At 40.7% G+C, this 23,107-nt stretch overlaps 1 protein-coding gene across 4 annotated transcripts in view; it reads left to right on the top strand.

The window, feature by feature from the left end:
* The first annotated feature begins 5,991 nt into the window (after positions 1–5,991).
* The window catches only part of LOC106579798 (potassium channel subfamily T member 1), a 290,587-nt gene continuing 273,471 nt past the window's right edge, over positions 5,992–23,107 (top strand). For all 4 annotated transcript variants that reach the window (XM_082966143.1, XM_082966141.1, XM_082966142.1 and 1 more), the window contains exons 1-3: positions 5,992–6,615; positions 20,816–20,864; positions 22,570–22,737. In XM_082966143.1, the coding sequence (XP_082822269.1) occupies positions 6,585–6,615; positions 20,816–20,864; positions 22,570–22,737 (248 nt within the window). In that variant the 5' untranslated portion in view covers positions 5,992–6,584. The remainder of the gene's footprint in view (positions 6,616–20,815; positions 20,865–22,569; positions 22,738–23,107) is intronic.

Below are 23,107 nucleotides of genomic sequence, written 5' to 3'. Positions count from 1 at the left end.
TGTGAAAGAAGCACGGTGGCTAGGGAAAAACTCCCTAGGAAAAACTCCCTAGAAAGGCCAAAAGCCTAGGAAGAAATCTAGAGAGGAACCAGGCTATGAGGGGTGGCCAGTCCTCTTCTGGCTGTGCAGGGTGGATATTATAACAGAACATGGTCAAGATGTTAAAATGTTCATAAATGACCAGCATGGTCAAATAATAATAATCATAGTAGTTGTCGAGGGTGCAACAAGCACGTCCGGTGAACAGGTCAGGGTTCCATAGCCGCAGGCAGAACAGTTGAAACTGGAGCAGCAGCACGGCCAGGTGGACTGGGGACAGCAAGGAGTCATCATACCAGGTAGTCCTGAGGCATGGTCCTAGGGCTCAGGTCCTCCGAGAGAAAGCATATGCCTAGCATATCTTTGCTCCATAGTGCACCTTGGAAGGAACCAGTTACTGTGGAGAATAGGGGGGGAGGGGATCATCTTTGCCTGGTCCAGTTTGTGTGCCCCCTCCACAAAATATCACTGACAGATATGGTTTTGTTTGTCATTTATTTAACATCTGAAAAATGAATAAAAAAATATAAAAAATATTTAACAATGTCATTTTTTTAAAAATATATGAGAGGGCACGTGCCCTTGTGCCCTCTATGGGCATGACACCTCTATGTAAGAAAAACAGCGGAAGGTGTATGCCATTTGTTCAATGGCAACATAGTGAATTGTAAATAGCATTGCGTTTCTTCAGAGGTTCTTTATTGATTAGTGTGTGATGAGTGTGGACGAAAGAGGCAGGGTCAAGAGGGGTTGAGGGTTTTCCCTTGAAGACTGACAATAGAAAAAGGAGGTTGAGAAGGAAGATTTAGAAAAGAGAAAGGTCATTTAGGAAGTATTTGTTTGCGTCCCAAATGACACACTGTTCCCTATACTGTATACTGTGACCAGAGCCCTATGACCCCTCATCATAAGTAGTACACTATAGTGAATAGTTTCAGATGGCGGTTAGGTTCAGAAAAAGTTCAGATGGATATTATGAGGGAAGAGGCTGGATCAAAAAAGGTTAAAGGATGTGATTCAGAATAACCTTTTAAGGCGACATGTGAAATGGGCCTGATGGTGTTGATTGAAATATTTTTGTCATCATGAGTGAGTTGTGTTTTTACAGTAGATTACATTTTTGATAGCAGTAGATATACACTACCGGTCAAAAGTTTAAGAACACCTAAAGTATTTGATCCCCTGCTGATTTTGTACGTTTGCCCACTGATAAATAAAGGATCAGTCTATAATTTTAATGGTAGGTTTATTTGAACAGTGAGAGACAGAATAACAACAAAAATATCCAGAAAAACGCATGTCAAAAATGTTATAAATTGATTTGCATTTTAATGAGGGAAATAAGTATTTGACCCCTCTGCAAAACAGGACTTAGTACTTGGTGGCAAAACCCTTGTTGGCAATCACAGAGGTCAGACGTTTCTTGTAGTTGGCCACCAGGTTTGCACACATCTCAGGAGGGATTTTGTCCCACTCCTCTTTGCAGATCTTCTCCAAGTCATTAAGGTTTCGAGGCTGACGTTTGGCAACTCAAACCTTCAGCTCCCTCCACAGATTTTCTATGGGATTAAGGTCTTGAGACTGGCTAGGCTACTCCAGGACCTTAATGTGCTTCTTCTTGAGCCACTCTTTTGTTGCCTTGGCCTTGTGTTTTGACTGATCATTTCTTTGTAAGTGTGCAAATGTACAAAATCAGCAGGGGATCAAATACTTTTTTCCCCCACTGTACTCATTCAAGAGTTTTCTTTATTTTTACTATTTTCTACATTGTAGAATAATAGTGAAGACATCAAAACTATGAAATAACACATATGGAATCATGTAGTAACCTAAAAATACAAATATATTTTATATTTGAGATTCTTCAAATAGCCACCCTTTGCCTTGATGATAGCTTTGCACACTCTTGGCATTCTCTCAACCAGCTTCATCTGGAATACTTTTCCAACCGTCTTGAAGGAGTTCCCACATATGCTGAGCACTTGTTGGCTGCTTTCCTTCACTCTGCGGTCCGACTCATCCCAAACCATCTCAATTTAGTTGAGGTCGGGGGATTGTGGAGGCCAGGTCATCGGATGCAGCACTCCATCCCTCTCCTTCTTGGTAAAATAGCCCTGACACAGCCTGGAGGTGTGTTGGGTCATTGTCCTGTTGAAAAACAAATGATAGTCCCACTAAGCCCAAACCAGATGGGATGGCGTATCGCTGCAAAATGCTGTGGTGGACATGCTGGTTAAGTGTGCCTTGAATTCAGAAAAGTGTCACCAGAAAAGCACCCCCACACCATCACACCTCCTTCTCCATGCTTTACGGTGGGAAATACACATGTGGAGATCATCCGTTCACCCACATCCCATCTCACAAAGACATAGCGGTTGGATCCAAAAATCTCCAATTTGGACTCCAGACCAAAGGACACATTTTCACCGGTCTAATGTCCATTGCTCATGTTCCTTGACCCAAGAAAGTCTCTTCTTCTTATTGGTGTCCTTTAGTAGTGGTTTCTTTGCAGAAATTTGACCCTGAAGGCCTGATTCACAGTCTCCTCTGAACAGTTGATGTTGAGATGTGTCTGTTACTTGAACTCTGTGAAGCATGTATTTGGGTTGCAATTTCTGAGGCTGGTGACTCTAATGAACTTATCCTCTACAGCAGAGGTAACTCTGGGTCTTCCATTCCTGTGGCGGTCCTCATGAGAGCCAGTTTCATCATAGAGCTTGACGGTTTTTGCAACTGCACTTGAAGAAACTTAAACCTGTTAGGGCTAGGGGGCAGTATTGACACGGCTGGATAAAAAAAGTACCCGATTTAATCTGGTTACTACTCCTGCCCAGTAACTAGAATATGCATATAATTATTGGCTTTGGATAGAAAACACCCTAAAGTTTCTAAAACTGTTTGAATGGTGTCTGTGAGTATAACAGAACTCATATGGCAGGCAAAAACCTGAGAAGTTTCATGCAGGAAGTGGCCTGTCTGACAAGGTGTCGTTCTTCTTGTCTCTGTTTAATGAAGAGTGAGGATCTTAGCTGTAACGTGACACTTCCTACGGCTGCCATAGGCTCTCAGAAGGCGGCAAAATGCTGAATCGTGGCTTTGCAGGCTCTGGCTGAAAAAAAGTAGCGCGTTTGGGTAGTGGCTGGTTACAGTACTGTGAGACTCAGGCTCGTGCCCGCGTCGACCGAAAGCTTTGTTTTCTTTCCTCTGTTTAGCTAAATGGAGATTCCCGGTCGGAATATTATCGCTTTTTTACGAGAAAAATGGCATAAAAATTGATTTTAAACAGCGGTTGACATGCTTCGAAGTACGGTAATGGAATATTTAGATTTTTTTTGTCACGAATTGTGCCATGCGCGCGACCCTGATTTACCATTTCGGATAGTTTCTGGAACGCACGAACAAAACGGCGCTATTCGGATATAACGATGGATTATTTTGGACCAAACCAACATTTGTTATTGAAGTAGCAGTCCTGGGAGTGCATTCTGACGAAGACAACAAAAGGTAATCAAACTTTTGTAATAGTAAATCTGATTTTGGTGAAGGCTAAACTTGCCGGGTGTCTAAATAGCTAGCCCGTGATGGCTGGGCTATGTACTTAGAATATTGCAAAATGTGCTTTCACCAAAAAGCTATTTTAAAATCGGACATATCGAGTGCATAGAGGAGTTCTGTATCTATAATTCTTAAAATAATTGTTATGCTTTTTGTGAACGTTTATCGTGAGCAATTTAGTAAATTGTTAGTAAATTCCCCGGAAGTTTGCGGGGGGTATGCTAGTTCTGAACGTCACATGCCAATGTAAAAAGCTGGTTTTTGATATAAATATGAACTTGATTGAACAAAAAATGCATGTATTGTATAACATAATGTCCTAGGGTTGTCATCTGATGAAGATCATCAAAGGTTAGTGCTGCATTTAGCTGTGGTTTGGGTTTTTGTGACATTATATGCTAGCTTGAAAAATGGGTGTCTGATTATTTCTGGCTGGGTACTCTGCTGACATAATCTAATGTTTTGCTTTCGTTGTAAAGCCTTTTTGAAATCGGACAGTGTGGTTAGATTAACGAGAGTCTTGTCTTTAAATAGCTGTAAAATAGTCATATGTTTGAGAAATTGAAGTAATAGCATTTCTAAGGTATTTGAAAATCGCGCCACTGGATTAGACTGGCTGTTGCGTAGGTGGGACGAATTTGTCCCGCCTAGCCCAGAGAGGTTAAAAAGTTCGTGAAATGTTCTGTATTGACTGACCTTCATGTCTTAAAGTAATGATGGACTGTCATTTCTCTTTGCTTATTTGAGCTGTTCTTGACATAATATGGACTTTGTCTTTTACTAAAATAGGACTATCTTCTGTATACCCCCCCTACCATGTCACAACACAACAGACCCACCTGTTAATTGAAATGCATTCCAGGTGACTAGCTCAAGAAGCTGGTTTGGAGAATGACAAGAGTGTGCAAAGCTGTCATCAAGGCAAATTGTGGCTATTTGAAGAATCTCAAATATAAAATGTTTTGATTTGTTTAACACTTTTTGGGTTACTACATGATTCCATATGTGTTATTTCATAGTTTTGATGTCTTCACTATTATTCTACAATGTAGAAAATATAAAAAATAAAGAAAAACCCTTGAATGAGTAGGTGTTCTAAACGTTTTGACCGGTAGTGTAGTTGCCTGTTGTAGTAGCACTTATCAATGTCAATTAACAGTGTGGGTGTGTCCCAACCTTTGTGTAATCCCCTAAATGTCTGAGCAATCAGAAGTCCCAACATTCACTACGCTTTATAACTTACAAAACTCCTGCAAAGGCAAAGAAAACAATGTCCCTGGTCAGATTATAACAACTGCAACAAGGGGAGAAACAAATCTGTGGCAAAAATAGATTTTCAAGGGACATAAAGTAACCGATGACTGATTGTTTGGGAAAGTTCTGAGTGGTTGAGATGCTTTGAAAGTAATCACGATGGAAGCGGCAAAGCAGTTCCCCACAGAGCATTGACAAAACCTCCAGCATTTGAACTCACGTTAGCAGCTGGTGAGCATTTATGCTGTTTTCTGAAGGGCTGTACAACTTTGTCCAGATCTCTGTGACTGCTCTCTACACAGAACATGAATATGTTCTTCAATTTAAGGGGAATATATAAACAACTAGTTGCTGAAGACAGGAAGATTGAAGGTATGTAGAATCATAGAATTAGGCTTGTGGCATTGTCTGGTGTTTTGCATGTAGCCTAGATAAGTGTTTATTTATTGGGGTTCCATTTCTTTTCTTGTGTTTTCATATCTAAATGTTTGACCAAAGGAAATAAATGATTGTGATTTATTGTTGAAATTCTAAAACTGTTGTACTATTTGTAAATATGGTTTGATTATTGAGCTTTGAGATGCAGTCATGCATTTACAGACATCAACATGTAGGCCAATACAACACACTGTTATACAAACACAACAATTCTAGGTCAGTGTTATTCCAAAATTAGCTGCAGTGTAAACAAGAAATCACTTAAATCTCAGAGAAGGTAGAGCTGCAATCCCATCAAACGCCACCAGAGGACTCTTGTGTGATAAAGTGCACTTCGTTATAATAACCCCCGAAGGCCAACTGTATACAGAAGCCTACAACCTTCCCTTGAAAGTGAGTCATATAACTCCCAACAGGCAAGCTTTCTGTAGAAATTATGATGAGTTCAAATTCAAACCCACATCTACAGATATTGCCAATTAGGGAGTAAGGCACGTGCGTCTGCTTCACTCTTAAACGCCGTATTCTGTTAAAAGCTTGTAATATTAGGGCGCGGAGTCTACTAATTGCTGTTTATTACACGCCTATTTTGAAGAAGATGCAAAAACATAATTGCAAGGTTGTCCGGTAGATGGCGAGGTGTGTATGGTTGGGTTGTATGGGTGGACAAGGAGCTTTGGTTGGATTCTGAGAACGTGTGTTATCCCATCCATTCCATCAACACAGCCCTTACACAGGCACAGCGGAGGAGGAGGACAGTTGCTGTGTGACAGTAGAAAAAGCATGGATGATGCTATCCTGAAGGGATCACCGAGATGCTGTCACTTGACTGGTTTGAAATGCGTTTGATCTTTTTACAAAGAAAACAGTATATGTTCTAACCAATCAATTCACGTAAGTAGAGACTGTTGATGTTTCTGTTTTGCAAAAAAAATTCAACTTCAAGTAGTCTTTCAAAAAGAACAGCAGTTTGGTAAAATCTAAAGATAAAAGGAACATTATTTCGGAGATGTCGCCTAGTGTAAACTAATCATAATTTATCCATGAGGACCAGAAGATGCTCGAATTTCTCTACCTCCCGGGTGCATTTTCCGTGGTCGTGGACCCTTTTCAAGTTCCATCAGCGGGGGTCGCTTCCCTTTCCGCCTCTCTTATGTAATTTATCAATGAATAAAACGAATGTTTCAAGCCAAGGTTTATTTTTTTATCGGAAGGCATCCACCACCAGCGTGATACAGCCGGGGCTGCACGGACAATGTGCAGCAGATATTCTATCATAAACAAGACGTGTGTTTACGATGATGGGACCGCGGACACCGACAGAACCAGGTAAGGACTGAACTGGAAACAGTCTTGGCTTCTTGGCTAACGCCGAGTGCAGTGAAATTGACCGAGAGCCAAACATCTGTAGCCTATCTGGGAGAAATTTGGACTCGAGTCACGTGACTTGGACTCGAGTACGAGTCGCACATTTTGCGACTTGAGACTTGGCAAAAAGAAAAAACACTTGTCACTCGACTTCGACCTGACCATCTATGACTCGTGACTTAACTTGGACTTGAGCTGTACGAATCTAGAGACTCGATTTGTCACCTCACGCACAATGTAAGCCTATCTGTCCTTTCTATCGGAGTACTGGAGGTTCTGTGCGTTCTGTTCTGTGTCTCGACCAAACAGATTCGCAGAAATCAGAGGTTGCGCAGACCACAAAGCACGTCTTCTAGCAAAGCGCGCGCCGCTCCACTGTCCTCCAGTATTTATTTAGCGAACGTAATAACACATCACTCCCGACATACTCAAGCAAGAACTCTTCACATAAATGTTGCAGCAGCCTACACCTAAACTGTATGAGAAGAAAACGAAACGATTACCCAGTCTGATCAACTAGGCAACTGATAACAACTACAGCCAACCTGTCCCCTCTTGCCCTCTGGTCAGGGTAGTGGTGATGTTATGTAGCCTATTTATGGTAAGGGATGGGTAGGTTACATTCTAAATGTAATCCGTTAGAGTTACTAGTTACCTGTCCAAAATTGTAATAAGTAACGTAACTTTTGGATTACCCAAACTCAGTAAAGTAATCTGTGTACATTCTGTTACTGTTAGATTACTTTCCCGTTAAGAGGCATTAGATGAAGACAAAAAATGTATGTTACCAATTGAACGACATCTATTGCAGGATAAATCAATGTTAAAGTTTACATAGCTGGCCATATATGGATGTTACATTTTATTTTATTGGTTGGTTATGTAGACTTATTTTTTTTAAATAATGTTAAGAACAAATTCTTATTTACAACAAGGGCCTAGGAACAGTGGGTTAACTGCCTTGTTCGGGGCAGAACGACAGATTTTTACCTTGTCAGCTCAGGGATTCAATCCAGCAACCTTTCGGTTACTGGCCCAGCGCTCTAACCACTAGGCTACTTCCCGCCCCAAACCCATTGCTTTCTATTACATGGATTAGAAGGCTACCTGCCACCTTCTAACCCATCGCTTTCTATTACATATAATAATATTTTAAAAAAAATCCCCAAAAATCCTTTCTGAATTTTAAAGTTGTCCTCGAAGTAATCATCTAGTTTTTCAAAAGTATCTGTAATCTGATTACAATATTTTATCTGAAAACGTAACAGATTGTCCAATTGCAGTGGTTGTGTCTGTGTAAAGGTTTGGGCTCCTGAGTTTTTCCAGAGTTTCTTTAAAACCATGTGACCTGTTTAGAAAATATTTGTATATCTAGGTGGCAGGTAGGCTAGTGGTTAAGAGTGTTGGGCCATTAACTGAAAGGTCAATGGTTTGAATCCCGAGCCGGTTAGGTGAAAAATCTGTTGGTGTGCCCTTGAGCAAGGCACTTAACCCTAATTGCTGCTGTAAATCGCTCTGGATAAGAGTGTCTGCTAAATGACTAAAATGTTAGTCTGGCTCCACTCCCATGTAAATACATTTTTACAACTAATAATTAATCACTGTCATACCCTATATGATCCTGATTTGCGCCTGGTTAGGTTACCAGATTAGGGAAAGCTCCAGGCCTCAGGGAAAACAATTTGCCCCAACACTCTGGGACCTGTGGTGCATCAGGGCATCATCAGTCCCCAAAATGGTTGCATTTGGTTTCAAAGACTATGTGGTAGTGGAGGAAATAAGAGATGCAGTTTGTAAAACATGTGGGTCCAAAATCACTGATGCATTGCAATTGCAATGAAATTGGCATAAAACACTTAACCATTGACTTGAGGACTCGAACCCCAAAAGTAGGGAGGGACTTGTGACTTGACTCGACCTGAGTTGTGGATCTTGGGACATTACTTGAGACTTGACGATTATTACTTGGGACTTGCTTAGGACTTACAAAATTGTAACTTGGTCTCATCTCTGCTAGTTGGCAATGCACTGTTGCCGTCAGTCCATTCAACTTTTAAAATTGTTGGCTGCTGTGTGTCATTGCGATAATTCCAAGCATGTTTATTTGGATGTCTAATCTGGAGAAAATAAATATTTAGAAAGGAGAATTAATGAATGGCGTTGGTTTAATCTGATTTATTGCATTTGAAATCCAATTGCATGACAGGCTAAGATGAACTATTGTGGTCCAACTTATTTTAGGGTTTGTTACATTGTTTTTTAAATTGACTTTAATTTGTAAAGAACAGAACAGAATGAACATTGTGACTTCATTCAATGAAAAAAGTGTTAAACAAATCTAAATATATTTTATATTTGAGATTATTCAAAGTAGCCACCCTTTGCCTTGATGACAGCTTTGCACACTCTTGGCATTCTCTCAATCAGCTTCATGTGAAATGCATTTTAATTAACAGGTGTGCCTTGTTAAAAGTTAATTTGTGGAATTTCTTTCCTTCTTAATGCGTTTGTGTCAATTAGTTTTGTTGTGAAAAAGTAGGGGTGGTATACAGAAGATTTGGTAAAATACCAGGTCCATATTATGGCAAGAACAGCTCAAATAAGCAAAGAGAAACAACAGTCCATCATTACTTTAAGACATGAAGGTCAGTCAATCCGGAACATTTCAAGAACTTTCAAAGTTTCTTCAAGTGCAGTTGCAAAAACCATCAAGCGCTATGATGAAACTGCCTCTCGTGAGGACCGCCACAGGAAAGGAAGACCCAGAGTTACCTCTGCTGCAGAGGATAAGTTCATTAGAGTTAACTGCACCTCAGATTTCAGCCCAAATAAATGCTTCACAGAGTTCAAGTAACAGAAACATCTCAACATCAACTGTTCAGAAGAGACTGTGTGAATTAGGCCTTCATGGTTGAATTGCTGCAAAGAAACCACTACTAAAGGACACCAATAAAAAGAAGAGACTTGCTTGGGCCAAGGAACACGAGCAATGGACATTAGACTGGTGGAAATCTGTCTGATTTGATCTGATGAGTCCAAATTGGAGATTTGTGGTTCCAACCGCTGTGTCTTTGTGAGACGCAGAGTAGGTGAACGGATGATCTCCGCATGTGTGGTTCCCACCATGAAGCATGGAGGAGGTGGTGTGGGGGGGTTTTGCTGGTGACACTGTCTGTGATTTATTTAAGGCACACTTAACCAGCATGACTACCACAGCATTCTGCAGTGATACGCCATCCCATCTAGTTTGGGCTTAGTGGGACTATCATTTGTTATTCAACAGGACAATGACCCAACACACCTCCAGGCTGTGTGAGGGCTATTTGACCAAGGAGAGTGATTGAGTGATGCATCAGATGACCTGGCCTCCACAATCACCCGACCCTCAACCCAATTGAGATGGTTTGGGATGAGTTAACACTTTTTTGGTTACTATATGATTCCATAGATTTTATTTCCTAGTTTTGATGTCTTCACTATTATTCTACAATGTAGAAAATAGTAAAAATAAAGAACAACCCTTGAATGAGTAGGTGTGTGTGTGTGTGTGTGTGTGTGTGTGTGTGTGTGTGTGTGTGTGTGTGTGTGTGTGTGTGTGTGTGTGTGTGTGTGTGTGTGTGTGTGTGTGTGTGTGTGTGTGTGTGTGTGTGTGTGTGTGTGTGTGAAGACGATTTCATAAGTAAGGGATTAATGGGTGGGGTGGGGGGGTGAAGTTCTCATTGCTCTGGTCTGTCGCCGTCTATCTGTTCTTTTCACCCCCCCCCCCACCCACACCCACACACACAACCTCCCATCCCCCCTGGTCCATTCAAGTTTGAGGTTTTTAATGTCACATGCAAAAGTACAGTGAAATGCCGTTCTTGCAAGCTCTAACCCCAGCAATGCAGTAATCAATAACAATGTAATACTAAAAATAGCAAGGTAGAACAAAAACACACAAGATGTAAAATCTGAAATAAGAAGAACACGATAAAGTAAGGAAGCACACTATATACAGTGTAAGTTCCACTACCATATTTAAAATGTGCAGGGATACTGGATCGATAGAGGTAGATATATATAGGGGTAAGGTGACTCGGCATTAGCATATATGATAAACAGAGTATCATTACTTTGTATGTGAGTGTATAAACAGAGTAGCAGGAGTTTGTATGTGAGTGTATAAACAGAGTAGCAGCACTTTGTATGTGACTGTATAAACAGAGTAGCAGGAGTTTGTATGTGAGTGTATAAACAGAGTAGCAGCACTTTGTATGTGAGTGTATAAACAGAGTAGCAGCAGTTTGTATGTGAGTGTATAAACAGAGTAGCAGCAGTTTGTATGTGAGTGTATAAACAGAGTAGCAGCACTTTGTATGTGAGTGTATAAACAGAGTAGCAGCGGTTTGTATGTGAGTGTATAAACAGAGTAGCAGCAGTTTGTATGTGAGTGTATAAACAGAGTAGCAGCAGTTTGTATGTGAGTGTATAAACAGAGTAGCAGCAGTTTGTATGTGAGTGTATAAACAGAGTAGCAGCAGTTTGTATGTGAGTGTATAAACAGAGTAGCAGCAGTTTGTATGTGAGTGTATAAACAGAGTAGCAGCGGTTTGTATGTGAGTGTATAAACAGAGTAGCAGCAGTTTGTATGTGAGTGTATAAACAGAGTAGCAGCGGTTTGTATGTGAGTGTATAAACAGAGTAGCAGCGGTTTGTATGTGAGTGTATAAACAGAGTAGCAGCAGTTTGTATGTGAGTGTGTGTAGAGAGTCAGTATAAATGTATGTGCATTTGTGTGAGTGAGCAGATGATGCAGTGAGTGTTCGTGTGTGTTTTGGAGTATCAGTGTGTGTAGTGTGTAGGGTCTTGTGAGTGTGCATAGAGGCAGTGTAAAAATAACAATGAAATACAAAGGTCACTGGCCCTCTCACGTCATCTCACCACACTCTCCTCCCTCATGACAGGAGGCTTCTCGGGGTTTGTCCACTGGGCTGCTAATCAGAGAGTCTCTCTCTCTCTCTCGCTCTCTCTCGCTCCCTCTTCAATTTCAATTTAAGGGCTTTATTGGCATGGGAAACATATGTTTACTTTGCCAAAGCAAGTGACATAGATAATAAACAAAAGTGAAATAAACAAGAAAAAATTAACAGTAAACATTACACTCACAAAAGTTCCAAAGGAATAGAGACATTTCAAATGTCATATTATGTATATATAGAAGTGTTGTAACGATGTGAAAATAGTTCAAGTACTAAAGGGAAAATAAATAAACATAAATATTGGGTTTATTTACAATGGTGTTTGTTCTTCACCGGTTGCCTTTTTCTTGTGGCAACAGGTCACAAATCTTGCTGCTGTGATGGTGTGATCTGAGGGAAATATGTGTCTCTAATTTGGTCATATATTTGGCAGGAGGTTAGGAAATGCAGCTCAGTTTCCACCTCATTTTGTGGGCAGTGTGCACATAACCTGTCTTCTCTTGAGAGGCAGGTCTGCCTCTCTCAATAGCAAGGCTATGCTCACTGAGTCTGTACATAGTCAAAGCATTCCTTAAGTTTGGGTCAGTCACAGTGGTCAGGTATTCTGCCACTATCTACTCTCTGTTTAGGGCCAAATAACATTCTAGTTTGCTCAGTTTTTTTTTGTTATTAATTCAAGTGATTATCTTTTGGTTTTCTCATGATTTGATTGGGTCTAATTTTGTTGCTGTCCTGGGGCTTTGTGGGGTCTGTTTGTGTTTGTGAACAGAGCCCCAGGACCAGCTTGCTTAGGGGATTCTTCTCCAAGTTAATCTCTCTGTAGGTGATGGCTTTGTTATGGAAGGTTTGGGAATCGGTTCCTTTTAGGTGTATGTAGAATTTAATGTCTCTTTTCTGCATTTTGATCATTAGTAAGTATCGGCCTAATTCGTCTCTGCATGCATTATTTGTTTTACATTGTACACAGGATATTTGGTGTTTTTTGGTTGGTGAGCAGACCCCAGACCTCGCAACCATAAAGGTCAATGGGTTCTATAACGGATTAAAGTATTTTTAGCCAGATCCTATGTCGAATTTTATGTTTCTTTTGATGGCGTAGAAGGCCGTTCTTGCCTTGTCTCTCAGATTGTTCACAACTTTGTGGAAGTTACCTGTGGCGCTGATGGTTAGGCATAGGTATGTATAGTTTTGTGTGTGCTCTAGGGCAACGGTGTGTAGATGGAATTTGTGGTCCTGGCAACTGGACCTTTTTTGGAACACCATTCTTTTTGTCTTACTGAGAATTACTGTGAGGGCCCAAGCAGGTCTGACAGAATCTGTGCAGAAGATCTAGGTGCATCTGTAGGCCCTCCTTGTTTGGGGACAGAAGCACCAGATCATCAGCAAACAGTAGACATTTGACTTCAGATTCTAATAGGGTGAAGCCGGGTGCTGCAGATTGTTCTAGTGCCCTCGCCAATACGTTGATATACAGTTTATTCGGAAAGTATTCAGACCCCTTGACTTTTTCCACATTTTGTTATGTTACAGCCTTATTCTGAAAATTATTAAATCGTTTTTTTCCCTCATCAATCTACACACAATACCCCATAATGACAAAGCAAAAACAGGTTTTTAGAATTTTTTGCAAATGTATTAAAAATAAAAATGGAATTATGACATTAGCATAAGTATTCAGACCCTTTACTCAGTACTTTGTTGAAGCACCTTTGGCAGCGATTACATCATTGAGTCTTCTTGGGTATGACGCTACAAGCTGGCAAACCTGTATTTGGGGAGTATCTCCCATTCTTCTTTGCAGATCCTCTCAAGCTCTGTCAGCTTGGATGGGGAGCGTCGCTGCACAGCTATTTTCAGGTCTCTCCAGATATGTTTGATCGGGTTCAAATCCGGGCTTTGGCTGGGCCACTCAAGGACATTCAGAGACTTGTCCCAAATCCACTCCTGCGTTGTCTTGGCTGTGTGCTTAGGGTTGTTGTCCTGTTGGAAGGTGAACCTTCGCCCCAGTCTGAGGTCCCGAGCGCTCTGGAGCAGGTTTTCATCAAGGATCTCTCTGTACTTTGCTCCGTTCATCGTTCCCTCGATCCTGACGAGTCTCCCAGTCCCAGCCACTGAAAAACATCCCGACAGCATGATGCTGCCACCCCTATGCTTCACCGTAGGGATGGTGCAAAGTTTCCTCCAGATGTGACGCTTGGCATTCAGGCGAAATAGTTCAATCTTGGTTTCATCAGACCAGAGAATCTTGTTTCTCATGGACTGGGAGTCCTTTGGGAACCCTGAAGCTCTGTCAGAGTGATCATCTGGTTCTTGGTCACCTCCCTGACCAAGGCCCTTCTCAGTTTGCTCAGTTTGGCCGGGCATGGAAGAGTCTTGGTTGTTCCAAACTTCTTCCATTTAAGAATGATGGAGGCCACTGTGTTCTTGGGGATCTTCAATGCTGAAAAAAAAAATGTGGTACCGTTCCCCAGATCTGTGCCTCGACACAATCCTGTCTCGGAGCTCTACCGACAAATACTTTGACCACATGGCTTGATTTTTGCTCTGACATTCACGGTCAAATGTGGGACCTTAAATGTCAAGTCAATTGAATTTACCACAGGTGGAAAAATCTCAAGGATGATCAATGGAAACAGGATGCACCTGAGCTCAATTTCGAGTCTCATAGCAAAGGGTCTGAATACTTATGTAAATAAGGTTTGAAAAAGACACGGGACAACACGGGGACGAAGCCCAAAACAAACCAATATATAAAATACACAGGGATGTAACCCAAACAAAAGAGTGAGGTTTAAACCTCTTAATATTGCATGGGACGAGACCCGTCATAACACTACACGGGACGAGACCCAAAATAACAAGTGCACAATACACGTAGCACGAAAGCCGAAACAATAAAGCACAGGTACTCACAAGACCAACTGACATGGGAACAATAACCGACAAGGACAATGGGGAACAGAGGGCACATATATAACATACTAATCAGGGGGAATGGGAACCGGGTGTGCGTAATGAGACAAGACAGTCCAGGGTTGGTGGTAATGAATCCAGTTCAGTGACGCCTAGAAAGCGGGTGAAATAGACCTGGTGCATGGAATGAGCAGCAGTACCGGGGGACTTATGGGGTATTGTGTGTAGATTGATGAGAAATATACATAATTTTATCCATTGTAGAATAATGCTGAAACGTAACAACATGTGGAAAAGTCAAGGGGTCTGAATACTTTCCGAATGTACTGTATATGTTGAAGAGGGTGGGGCTCAAGCAGCATCCCTGTCTCAACCCACGGCCCTGTGAAAATAAATGTGTTTTTTGCCAATTTTAACCGCACACTTGTTGTTTGTGTAAATTGATTTTATAATGTCGCTGCTGTCCTTGTCTGTTCATAAGGCTAGAACTGAGATGGGAAAAACATTTTTTTCACATAATTCCACTTCATCCTGGAACATGCTTCAGAAGATTTTAAAGCTAGAGGAGTTAGTGTTTTTGCCTGTTTTTAAGACTCTGATTGACAACACTGTTTGTTACAACTGCAGTTGTTTCTAATCTTCAATTGTATCTTTAACTTGTGGCACTTGGTCTTTTGTCTGTATTCTGTATATTTCTATAATGTTTTATGGACACACTGCTATTTATTTGTTTTGCCTTCTTGCCATGTCACCCTCGCAAAAGAGGTTTTTAACCTCAATGGGTTTTACCTAGTTATAGAAAAACAATTTTAAAATGTTGTATGTTTTCCCCCAACACCACTTTCCGTCAATTTTTACAGCAGAGCCTCACGCCAAATTGAGACAAAATATATATTTTTTATCAACAAATATTGAGAAGACTTTGCCTTTGTTTTGGTTTGTTGTCAATTAGGGTGAATACGTGGTCTGTCATACGGTAATTTGGTAAAAAGCCAATTTGACATTTGCTCAGTACATTGTTTTCACTGAGGAAATGTAGAAGTCTGCTGTTGATGATACTGCTCTCTCTCTCTATCTCTCTCTCTCAATTAAATTACATTTCAATTCAATTTAAGGACTTTATTGGCATGGGAAACATGTTAACATTGCGAAAGCAAGTGAAATAGATAATAAACAATAAAAAAATGAACTGTAAACATTACACTTTCAGAAGTTGCAAAATAATAAAGACATTTCAAATGTCATATTATGTATATATACAGTCGTGGCCAAAAGTTTTGAGAATGACACAAATATTAATTTTCACAAAGTCTGCTGCCTCAGTTTGTATGATGGCAATTTGCATATACTCCAGAATGTTATGAAGAGTGATCAGATGAATTGCAATTAATTGCAAAGTCCCTCTTTGCCATGCAAATGAACTGAATCCCCCCAAAACATTTCCACTGCATGTCAGCTCTGCCACAAAAGGACCAGCTGACATTATGTCAGTGATTCTCTCGTTAACACAGGTGTGAGTGTTGACGAGGACAAGGCTGGAGATCACTCTATCATGCTGATTGAGTTCGAATAACAGACTGGAAGCTTCAAAAGGAGGGTGGTGCTTGGAATCATTGTTCTTCCTCTGTCAATCATGGTTACCTGCAAGGAAACACATGACGTCATCATTGCTTTGCACAAAAATGGCTTCACAGGCAAGGATATTGCTGCCAGTAAGATTGCACCTAAATCAACCATTTATCGGATCATCAAGAACTTCAAGGAGAGCGGTTCAATTGTTGTGAAGAAGGCTTCAGGGCGCCCAAGAAAGTCCAGCAAGCGCCAGGACCGTCTCCTAAAGTTGATTCAGCTGCGGGATCAGGGCACCACCAGTACAGAGCTTGCTCAGGAATGGCAGCAGACAGGTGTGAGTGCATCTGCATGCACAGTGAGGCGAAGACTTTTGGAGGATGGCCTGGTGTCAAGAAGGGCAGCAAAGAAGCCACTTCACTCCAGGAAAAACATCAGGGACAGACTGATATTCTGCAAAAGGTACAGGGATTGGACTGCTGAGGACTGGGGTAAAGTCATTATCTCTGATGAATCCCCTTTCCGATTGTTTGGGGTATCCGGAAAAAAGCTTGTCCGGAGAAGACAAGGTGAGCGCTACCATCAGTCCTGTGTCATGCCAACAGTAAAGCATCCTGAGACCATTCATGTGTGGGGTTGCTTCTCAACCAAGGGAGTGGGCTCACTCACAATTTTGCCTAAGAACACAGCCATGAATAAAGAATGGTACCAACACATCCTCCGAGAGCAACTTCTCCCAACAATCTAGGAACAGTTTGGTGACGAACAATGTCTTTTCCAGCATGATGGAGCACCGAAGCCATAAGGCAAAAAAGATAACTAAGTGGCTCGGGGAACAAAACATCGATATTTTGGGTCCATGGCCATGAAACTCCCTAGACCTTAATCCCATTGAGAACTTGTGGTCAATCCTCAAGAGGCGGGTGGACAAACAAAAACCCACAAATTCTGACAAACTCCAAGCATTGATTATGCAAGAATGGGCTGCCATCAGTCAGGATGTGGCCCTGAAGTTAATTGACAGCATGCCAGGGCGGATTGCAGTGGTCTTGAAATAGAAGGGTCAACACTGCAAATATTGACTCTTTGCATCAACTTCATGTAATTGTCAATAAAAGCCTTTGACACTTATGAAATGCTTGTAATTATACTTCAGTATTCCATAGTAACATCTGACAAAAATATCTAAAGACACTGAAGCAGCAAACTTTGTGGAAATTAATATTTGTGTCATTCTCAAAACTTTTGGCCACGACTGTACAGTGTTGTAATGATGTGTAAATAGTTAAAGTACAAAAGGGAAAGCAAATAAACGTAAATATAGGTTGTGTTTACAATGGTGTTTGTTCACTGGTTTCCCTTTGCTTGTTGCAACAGCTTTCAAATCTTGCTATTGTGATTGCACACTGTGGTTGTCAGGCGGTGGGTGTAGCTGGTGCATGAAGTCAGGCGCAGGAGAGCAGAGATGAGTGAACAACGCACTTTACTTGAGAAAATAGCACAAAGTAACAAAATCAGTGTGCGAACAATAATGGTTGCCATACAACACGGGTGAGCACAGCACGAACGAACCAGCCGGAAACGTACCTACCTTAACAATAAACAATCACACACAAAGACATGGGGGAAACAGAGGGTTAAATACATGACCAGTAATTGGGAAATGAAAACCAGGTGTGTGGGAAACATAGACAAAACCAATGGAAAATGACGTCGACCGCCGAGCGCCGCCCGAACAAGGAGAGGAACCGACTTCGGCGGAAGTTGTGACAGTGGTATTTCACCCAATAAGTATGGGAGTTTATCAAAATGTTTATTTGTTTTTGATTTCTTTGTGGGTCTGTGTAATCTGAGGGAAATATGTGTCTCTAATATGGTCATACATTTGGCACGAGGTTAGGAAGTGCAGCTCAGTTTCCACCTCACTTTGTGGCCAGTGTGCACATAGCCTGTCTTTTCTTGAAAGCCAGGTCTGCCTCTCTCTCACTCACTCACTCACTCACTCACTCACTCACTCACTCACTCACTCACTCACTCACTCACTCACTCACTCACTCACTCACTCACTCACTCACTCACTCACTCACTCACTCACTCACATCTCTCTCTCTCTCTCTCTCTCTCTCTCTCTCTCTCTCTCTGTTATGAGCCCACTCCAGCCTGCCCATTCTCTTATGATGACCGCCTACAGGGCAGAACCATATAGTCATGTACTTAATATACTGGATGAGAGCTCCAGATAAGGAGTTGGGACGTTGAGCATGGTACAAAGATTAACCCTAAAAGCACCACCATATTTCGACCACTAAAAGCACAAAAACGTATATTTTTTCCCCCCACAAACTGGAAATGATGGCAAAAAGACACTTTCTGTCAAACAGTAACACTTTTTATTTTATTAACCTTTTGCAACAGAAGTAAATGATTTAAATTTCCAAAAATAAGCATATTTTACACACATTAGAACATTTTCACACATTTAAAATCTAATTCTATGTTTAAAAATATACATTTATGTGTTTTTCATGTTTTGAACGGTTATTTTATGTTTTTGTGAAATTCAGAGGCTGAAATTGGCGATTGAGTTAATCTGACATACCAGTATTAACAAAAATTGCCACTGCTATGCTATGGTGATATGTTATATAGGCTACAGTATATGGGCACCGGTGCCATCAGTCTTTTAACTTTAACTTTGGAATGCTATGGGCTATCAACTCAACTTGTTATAGAGACAATATGCAAATATTTATTTATATTTTTGAGTTATTTTTGAGTTATAGTGGCTGCCACGCCCCCCAGGGGCCAAATCTGTGGTGGCTCCATAGCTATATATGTTCAGAGTACATACTGTACATCTATCTACCTCTGTGCCAACATTTATGCTTCGAGCCCACTACTATTGAGTTCACATTTTCAGCACACCACTAGTATACAAAAGAGAGATTACTTTTCTTTCCTCCATATTAACACAGAAATCATTGTGTTTTTATGTCGGTAAGCTAATTTGTTGCTTGATAAAGTCTGTACATTTCTGAAGGATCAAACAAAGGGTTTAGAAATTATAACCTTTTTTTGGAGTGAAGCATTCGTCACACACAAGATCAGCAAATAACCCATTTGAGTCCCATATTGTCCACTTAGTGGTACGAGAATATTTGGAGAGCAAATCGTGTGGAGAGAGGGAGAGAGAGAGAGAGAGAGAGAGAGAGAGAGAGAGAGAGAGGGGGGGGTTGTCTCACAAATACTTCATCATGATAAACCATGGCTATTAGTGATGATCCACAGACACTTCCTAGGCGATAAAGCTGAGTGCTCACGCTGCTCGTTTCAAAGCAACGATGGCAGCAGCTAGTATTCAGTGGACGATCCAGTCAGAAAGAGGTGACCCCTCCTTGTATTACAATGTGGCTATACTGTGTTTAAGGGGCAATCTGGGATTGGTACATACATTTCTGGATGTTTATATTAATGATGTATATTTGTTGATTCTTGAATCATTTACAAATAGAACTCACAGTACAAGCAGAGGTCTGATAGAGAAGATGTTTTGTCTTAACCCATCACAATCCATTTAGTTTGAAGATTGAGACATTCACACATTCTGTTAGACAGAGTGTTTTTACAGCAAATCAGAGAGGCACTTTACTGCTTGTTGATTATCAAAGGCTCCACGTAACACATTGCCTAAATTTAAAACAGTGGTATTCAGAATTTTTCAGCAGGGACCCCATTTTTTCCCCAAGAATTTATTGCGATCCCGCCCCACCTGTCACGCTGTGATGTGGGGTGGGCATTCTATGTTGTGTATTTTTGTGTTTTGGCCGAGTATGGTTCCTAATCAGAGGCAGCTGTCTATCGTTGTCTCTGATTGGGAATCCTACTTAGGCAGCCTTTTCCCCACCTCTGTTTGTGGGTAATTATTATTTCTGTGTGTGTTTTGTGTGCGCCTCAGTTGCATCACGTTCTTTTTTGTTTATTGTTTTGTTCGGTTTCACCTCAATAAAAGATGTGGAATTACAAGCACGCTGCGCCTTGGTTGATTTACGACAGGGAGTTTGAAGATAGCGAACGTGACACCACCCCAAATCTAATGACACAACCTTAAAATCAGTACATTTTGATTTTACATCGTCAAATAACTTTCAGTTCATTGCATTTTCATCTCTTATCAAAATGAAAAGAAACCAATGAATACATTTACTCAATAAAATTGTATTTTTCAAATGATCTCTCTCAAAAAATGTATTCTATACTCTTAAATATATATATATATACTTCTTTACTTTTTGGCGACCCTACTGCTGTTTCCATCGCGACCCTGACTTTGAATTCCACTGATCTAAAACATTACTTTGACTTTTCATGAAACAGTGTTATAGTGAGACATAAGCCATCCAGAGGGTTTGTCCCAGCTCGTCTTAGCCATCAGCCGCATGCCGGAGTAATCCTTAAAGAAGGAAAGTAAAAGAAGAGCTAACTTCAGAGGGATTGGTTTGCCTCAGCAGCAGCACAGAGTTAAGCTGATGTGTATGCTGTGTGTGCTATCGTGTTACACACTGTGTACCCCTCACCTTGTAGATGTATTATTCATGTTGAACTCATGTTTTCCTCTCTCTTTTCCTCTCTTTTCCTCTCTCTCTCTGTCTCTCTCTCTCTCTCACTCCCTCTCTTTCTCTCTCTCTGTCTCTCTCTCAAATTTTCCTAAATCCCTCACCAAGACGCGACCATGAGCCCGCTGCGTCGATCCTCAAGTTCCCATGGTGACAGGTAATGTTTCTTGACAAGGACTGACATGAAAATTGTGTGTGTGTGTGTGTGTGTGTGTGTGTGTGTGTGTGTGTGTGTGTGTGTGTGTGTGTGTGTGTGTGTGTGTGTGTGTGTGTGTGTGTGTGTGTGTGTGTGTGTGTGTGTGTGTGTGTGTGTATGTGTGTGTGTGTGTGTGTGTGTGTGTGTGTGTGTGTTTTTATCAGCTGTAAGCCTAAATTTGTTTGTTCTTCTACTCAAACACTCCACCAGTATCAATACAGCAGCCATAATGAAACGGTCCCAGAGTGATCCTGAATAATTGAAACCTGTTTATCTTCATTTGACTATGTTTAATTGTGTATTCAGTGGACTGCTCCAACCAATACTACCATTCTGTACAGAACATTTATTAAACCTTGCCTCCCAAATGACACCCTATTCTCTATGTTATGCACTACTTTTGACCAGAGGGCTGTGCTCAAAAGTAGTGCACTACTGTGGCTATATACACATGCTGTATCTTAATTTGATCATCCTGTTGCAGGAAGTTTCTTGCTCAGCAGGAAATGCAAACTTGTATCGTACTCAAGGTTCAAAAAGGCTTCTAAAGTTAGTAATTTCCACTTTAAAATATTTGCCCTAATGTAAAATGTAGCGTGCCCTACAAAAAATGTCCATTCATTATAATCCACATAACAATTCACATTTTCTGTTGCTGCAGGATTATTTTCATGCTGTGTTTTCAAACTTGCTCAGATGAAGATACGGCATCTGTAGGAAATAGGGTGCCATTTTGGGATGCAGGCTATATGTTTAGCTAGGGAGATGGTCTGTGTTCCCTAGGGGGTTTAATGCATCATGAATACATCATGTATTGTCGCTGTGGAAATCGTCCTCAGACATCAAATTTCAATTAATCAAAATGTGCAGATTTGTGGCGTAGTTATTTAATGCGGAGAGAAACCTTTCCATTTTAACTGGATCCAAATTGCTTAGGATAATCTTACCATTCAATTACTGCATAAGTTGATGGGTTTAACATTTTCCCTCTCGAACAGGTCTGTTTCTAAAAATCCCATCTAATGCCAAAAGTGTTGGAATTCTATTCAGCATTTTATTATACATTTTTGCTCATGTAGTGAAAATGTGGATGGCCCAGACTCTGGGCAGTTGATCAGGCCATTGATTTAATCAGATTTTATATATTTGTGTAAGTGCTCATTGGGGATCTGTACAACTCTGTTTTGATCACTTTAAACACTCAAACACACACACACGCATGCATGCACACACACAAACACACACACACACACTTGCATCGACCCAGATATTAACAAATCCCTCGATAAAAATGTATTTTCCTTCTCTGTTTGCTTGTCATTCCTTTCCCTTGCATTGCAATGGAACGTTACAGCATGAGGAGATAAAGTACATGGATGTGCATGTTAAACCTTGCTGTCAACCATTGAGACATATCATAGTTGTACCTCTGTGCTGTCAACAACTCAAAACATATCATATCCCCCTGTGAGACTATATTCTAACCTCCTCAGTGCTCTGTCAGCAACTCAGTATGTCAGTGTCAGAGATCATATCAAAAGCTGCTTGCCAGCAATCAGAGATCGTGTCTTAAGTCATCCAACCCTACATATTTTTTTTATACAGTATGTCTTTCTTAGATTTCTTACACAGTATGTCTTTCTTAGATTTCTTTGTATGTTGTCAGGTCTGACTCCACGGAGACCCTCCAGAAGAACAACAGCAGCAACAGTGGAGTTATTCTGGACATCTCAGCCCTCAAGTTGGAGGTGGACTCTGAGGTCCCTCCTCTACCGCCCCGCTACCGCTTCAGGGACCTGCTGCTGGGGGACCAGTCCTTTCAGAACGACGACAGGTAATGGTACTACACCTGTAAAGATAATACACCTGTAAAGTTTATATAATACACCTGTAAAGATTATATAATACACCTGTAATATAATACACCTGTAAATATGATATAATACACCTGTAAAGATGATACAATACACCTGTAATGATTATATAATGCAACTGTAAAGATGATATAATACACCTGTAAAGATTAACAATACACCTGTAAAGATTATACAACACACCAGTAAAGGTTATATAATACAGCTGTAAAGATTTACAATGTGAAGATGATATAATACACCTGTAAAGATGATATATATCACCTGTAAAGATGATATAATACACCTGTAAAGATGATATAATACACCTGTAAAGATTATATAATACAC

The sequence above is a fragment of the Salmo salar genome, chromosome 20 (genome assembly GCF_965601325.2).
Source record: "Salmo salar chromosome 20, fSalSal1, whole genome shotgun sequence".
Classification (NCBI taxonomy): domain Eukaryota; kingdom Metazoa; phylum Chordata; class Actinopteri; order Salmoniformes; family Salmonidae; genus Salmo; species Salmo salar.
This window is presented reverse-complemented; position numbering and strand designations above follow the sequence as displayed.